This window comes from Volvox carteri (assembly GCF_000143455.1).
Source record: "Volvox carteri f. nagariensis unplaced genomic scaffold VOLCAscaffold_23, whole genome shotgun sequence".
NCBI classification, from domain to species: Eukaryota; Viridiplantae; Chlorophyta; class Chlorophyceae; order Chlamydomonadales; family Volvocaceae; genus Volvox; species Volvox carteri.
Genome location: NW_003307566.1, coordinates 1,115,513 through 1,120,793, shown reverse-complemented (window position 1 = coordinate 1,120,793; position 5,281 = coordinate 1,115,513). Strand labels below are relative to the sequence as shown.

Genomic DNA, 5,281 nt, shown 5'->3' with positions numbered 1-5,281 from the left:
AAGGGGGGGAAATGTAGCCTATATGGTTACATGGGTTTGAATGGATGCGGCCCGAAAGGCTGATGCTGGTGAGCCGTACACATCTAAAAAAACCGTAAAAGCGTAACTAGCTTAAATGAATTCAAAAGCCCGAAATGAGCCATATTTCTTCAACATGTAGATCTTTTAACCCCTAGACCTGAGCCGGCGGTTTTTCCATGCTTGTAATCTTTTGCACCAGAGACCTTTCCCCCCCCCCCGTTCTCCCCTCTCCTCCCTTTTTCCCGGGAGAACTTCACCCACCCAGGAGCCCAATCAACATAATCTTGACTGTGAAACCCAGTGGGGGCGGTTCCTGGGGCTGCTGTTGCCGGGTTTCGGAGCCACTCGGAGCCCCTGCTGCTGCCGCCGCCGCTCCCCCTCCTGACCCAAATCCGGATCCAGATCCGCCCTGGAGGGCCTCCTCTGTACGACGCGCTGCTTCCCTCGCCGCCGCCGCCACCGGGTCCGGTCTCTTGCCGGGTCGCCGCCACGGCGCCTTGAGCCGCTCAGCTAGGGCCAGGCGGTACAGCACCTGGAGGGTTTTAATTCGGGTTTTAGTTTAGGGTTTTAACGGGTTTTTATTGTGTTTTAGAGTTTTGGTGGTTTAATGGTGGACAGGGGCGCTGAGAAGCCTTTCAAACCTTGTTGAGGCGACCTGAGGCAAAGGATGGAAAAATCCAATCCACCAACTCCCAACGGCCACGTGTGCTATACCTGTTTGACCAGCGCGTTCTCATGGTCGTAACCCAACCGCAGAGCTGCAGCGATCATCTGAACTCGTACGGCATGGATTGACCGGCGGACCTGCGATGTAGGGTATACCATGTATGTATGTATGTATGTATGTATGTATGTATGTATGTATGTATGTATGTATGTATGTGCTGGAGTTGGTTTCTGGCTGGGTTGGTTGGTGGTTTGGAGGTAGTGGTAGAGCACATAATAGGAAGGAACGAACGGCGGGTGTGGTTGGTGGTGGTTGGTGGTTTGCGCGGGGGGAAGTGGCGGTTGTCAGTTGCCATGCAACTGCCGACCCACTTGAAAAAAACTGCCGACCCGCACGCTGCTGCCTTGCCCGCCATTCCCGCCTCACCCCCCCCCCACGTCCTCCCTGCTCGCGCACACCACCTCCTACCACCCCCGGTGGAGACGCTGCCACAGGTGTTTTGTGTCGTGCAAATGCACATATCTCTTCATTTCATTTCAAACATAACTTCTCCTGCTCCTCCCCCTTTTTCCACACCAATACCAGTACCGACAGACCTTTCCTTCTTTCCTTGTTTCGTGCATCATTATCTGACTCTCTCACCCCCTCCCCCTTCTTCCTCCTCCTCTTCTTCTTCCTCCTCTTCCTCCCCCTCACCTCCGCCACCGACTCCGGCTCGTCAGGGTCCAGCACGGGGCCGTGCGCGGGAGCGGGGCCGGGGCGGGGAGGCAACTTGGACAACCCGCCCATGATGGCGCCTTTACGAGCGCCGACAGCACCTGCACCTGCACCAGCAGCGCCACTACTGCCGCCACCACTACCAGATGAAGACAAGGTCGGTGCCGTTGCTGCCGTGGCCGCCGCCGCCACTTTCGTAGCAGATACAACGACGCCGCTACTGCCGCCGCCGCCGCCGCCGCTGCTGCTGTTGTTGTTGCTTCCCGTTATGGTTCCAAGAGGAGTTTTAGCCGCCAGGGCCGCCCCGCTGGGTCCCGGAGAAGTGTCGCTGCCGCCGGCGCCATCGACGGCGGTAGGGTGGGGGGTGCCGATGCTCTTGCGGCGCGCGGTAGCGGTCCGGGGGGGCAAGGAGGGCCCTGTCGAAGGTCGGGAGGTGCTACCCGGGTGCCCGATGGCGCTAGCAACGGGGTCCTGCTGCTGCTGCTGCTGCTGTAAGGGAGGGGGAAGAGGAGATGGTGTGCTGGTGGATGGGGAAGAGCTGGTGGGCGTGGCTGAGGTCCCACCGCCGTCGCTGCAGTTTGAGTTGAGATTGCCGCCTGGAAGCTGCGCTATGGGTGGCTGCTGCTTTGGCGCATTGGGCCGCGGTGGCAATTTTGGCATCGCGCCGACGCTTCCGACAGCCGGTGTCGCAGCTGCAGGATCGCTGCCGGAATCAGCGGATGACATTCTAGAGGAACTGAGGAAGAGTTACTAGCTAGATCGGCGTGAACTGGTGTTACGGGTCACCTTCCCATGGCGGATCTTCCAGCCTAAGCAAGGTAAAAGCTTAGTACAGTCAAATCCTGTGAGCTATGTCAAGTAAGGATTAAACCGTATCGCAGCTTGAGCTAAAAGCTCAGGCGAAAAGCTCCGCCCGGCGGCGCAAGTCACTGACTAACTAAACAGGACGAATGGGCCGACGAATGCAGTACGCTAAAGTTAACGTGAAACACTCCAAGGACGTCCAGCAAAAAAAGTGGCGACCGCCGAAACGTTCAAGTGTAAGGGAAAATGAGTTGCATACGTTGTCGAAAGACGATCGCAGTTGGCATAGAGCGTTCAGTTTGCGAGGATTATAATTCAATCTTTGTAAGGTTTCCGACACTATAAGCTTGCAATCGATGCTTGAGTTATGTGGCTGCGTGCCATGGGAATCCAGGGTCGTCGCGGGGCCCCTGACAGCTATTCTATGCCATGATAAGCTGCCCTAGATGGATATCAGCTGGATATCAACTGAATATCACCTGGATATGGCGATTGGATATTTTCCTAATTATGCATGACCGCCTCGCAACCGGGAGAGGGACCAACACTACTTAGGTCCTATAGCGGTAGTTTCATGACTTGCACGAGGAGATTCCAGGACAAGGAATGATCAGATTGGCAGCCAGCTACATTTCCCCAATTGCCAAACCGCAATACTCCCGGCGTCCTCCGTAGCTCAAACGACGGTTACAACACCCACTGGTCGAGCCGATCACCGGAATGCCGAAATTAGGACCACACAAGCGGCTTGGAGCAAGACCAGCATCGGGGCCGCTTTCGCGTTAGTGGTGATCCCAGGCCTTGTCCTTACATCACGTGCTACCTCGGCCTCGGTTCCGCGAGGCCAGTGTCAGCGCTACAGCGCATGGGCTGGCTAATCATTGGAACTGTGATTGAATCTTTGTCAAATTTAAAAATTTGGCCACACGTTGCAATCTCGAGGCTGCAAAGAGCATTCGACAGGATATGCTTTCGTACCTTTATGTTTGACCTCGACCGTTAGGGAGGGCCACCCATCTGTGCCCACCTTGTGCACAAGAGCAGCCTGGCAGCGTGTAACCAAAATTGTGAAGGCGGATCAGCAACTCCAATGTACTATATTCTGTCCTGAGTGATTCCGTTATGTTTGTACGAGCATGGTATCAATGGTGAAGTACTTTCTTTGGAAATATACTCCAGGGCTAGGTTTCATGTTTGGCTCGTGTTCTTTTTACCCGTGTTCCATTTTTCACAAGGTTTTGTGAGCTGTGTTCATGCCTTTTCAGGGCCCTCATTCTAGGCCTGACGATACTCAGCCAGTGCTTTGCTTAGCAATGTGCTCTCATTAAAACAGTGTTAGAAAAAATCAACGACGGAGGGCGCCTCTGTAGGTATCTTGATCCATAATCAGGCAATTAGTGAGGATTGGTTCACCTCGCTAAAGTTCAGCCCATCATCTCCGTTTGGCGCGAAATTACAACAAAATTCTACATATAAAGTCTTTCAAGATAAGCACATCAATCATGGAGCCCCGCGAACGCGGCGTTTTCGGCACGTTAGGACGCCTACGACAGGTGCCGAGCGTATCCAATGCCGCATAACACCAGGTCGTTGTCCTCCATTATCCACCAAGAATCACTGTTAAAAGTACAACACACGTGCCTCAACTCCACCAAGCTCGCTCCTTTTTGGCCCTCATCATCGTCCTCCCACTTCTTCCTCCCCCCCGTCCCAGGTGTAGCCGCAGCCGCGGCTGGGCCCAGCCGGCCTGAACCGCCACCTCCTCCCACACACCAATCCCAAGTCGTTCCGTCTCCTCTTTTCCGTCTCCTCCGTCTTCTCTCCCTCCCCCTCCATTTCCCAATCGGCCCTGGTTTGGTAGCGCCATGGGGCAGTGCGTCTCCAAGCCGCCAGACGGCATGGATTTTGCCACCGGCGTCGGGTCGGCGGTCCAGGGAGGCGGCGGCAGTAGCGGGCAGCAGGGCACCACCGCTAGCAGCAACGCTGCTGCCGCAGCCGCCACCTACGCAGACGCTTCCGTACATTCCCAGCACATGAGCCTCGCCAAACGCAGTTTTCGGACTTCAAACCGTTCCGTTATCGAGGGCCTTGCGTCCATCTACCAAGTCAAGACAGTGCTGGGATCTGGTGGGTGGTTGGAGGGTCGTTGGAAGGGATTAAAACGAATGGCGGTTGGAACGGTTGGCTAAGGTGGTGCCTGGGGTGGATTCCAGGAGCCCCCGGGGGAAGAGGGGTCTCGTGTGTTTTGGAGGGGAATCAGAGATACGAGGGGAAGATGGAATTCGCGGAGGTGTAACTGCGGCCCCGCTCAGCGCTAGCTGCTAGGCGGCATATACAAGTGGAGGCGGAGGGGAGGGGGCAGGGGGAGGGGGCAGGGGGAGGGGGAGGGGGAGGCAGTCCAAGACAGTTAGTCAGGGCATACACCTACCGCCTACACCAACCCCATGTTTGCTGTGTATGTATGTATGCATGTATGTATGCATGTATGTATGTGCTTTTCCCGGTGTCAATGCCCCGGGGTCGGGGGGTTGGGGTGGGGGTTTTGTTTCACGGCTGCCCCGGGGGGCACCCCGGGGGGTTATGTGGGAGAGCGAGGCCCGTCCTGTTGGGGCTGTAGCTGTTTGCAGCACCCGGTGCATGTGTGTGCGTGTGTAGGTGGGGGTGGCGCTGGTTGGCTGCTACCTCACCGTCTGCCTGTCTGTCTGTCTGTTTGCACGTAAGTCTGTCTGCCTTCGAATTCCGTCAGTTTGGAACATCGCCCAAATGCCCAAATGTGAAAACCACAGCTTGCGCACACACGCAGCTGTGTATTTATGCTGCTACTGCTACTGCTAAAACTGCTGCTGCTGCTGTTGCTGCTGACAGGCTGTGAGGGCAAGACGTGGCTGACTCAGGACTTATCCACGGGGGCCTTATGGGCGGTCAAGATGGTCAAACTCACCCCAGCACACCAAGATGGTTCAGGCCATCTTCCGGGAGATCCGGATCCAGTCCGAGTTGGGGGAGGGCCACATCAACATCATCACCCCGCAGGGGCGGCGTGTGTGTATGTGTTTTTTTGGGGGGGGAGAG

At 56.1% G+C, this 5,281-nt stretch overlaps 2 protein-coding genes across 2 annotated transcripts in view; one reads left to right on the top strand and one right to left on the bottom strand.

The window, feature by feature from the left end:
* Positions 1-846, bottom strand: part of VOLCADRAFT_105089 (uncharacterized protein) — a gene marked incomplete at its 5' end in the record, with an annotated part of 10,445 nt that extends 9,599 nt beyond the window's left edge. Inside the window, 2 exons of the mRNA XM_002951307.1 lie at positions 408-553; positions 736-846. Coding sequence (XP_002951353.1) covers positions 408-553; positions 736-846 — 257 coding nt within the window. The remainder of the gene's footprint in view (positions 1-407; positions 554-735) is intronic.
* An 827-nt stretch (positions 847-1,673) lies between these two features.
* VOLCADRAFT_91936 (uncharacterized protein) lies at positions 1,674-2,159 on the top strand (the record flags this gene model as incomplete). The annotated part of the gene is made up of 1 exon (XM_002951396.1): positions 1,674-2,159. The coding sequence occupies one exon, from the start codon at positions 1,674-1,676 to the stop codon at positions 2,157-2,159; it is 486 nt and encodes a 161-aa protein (XP_002951442.1).
* Positions 2,160-5,281: the final 3,122 nt, after the last annotated feature.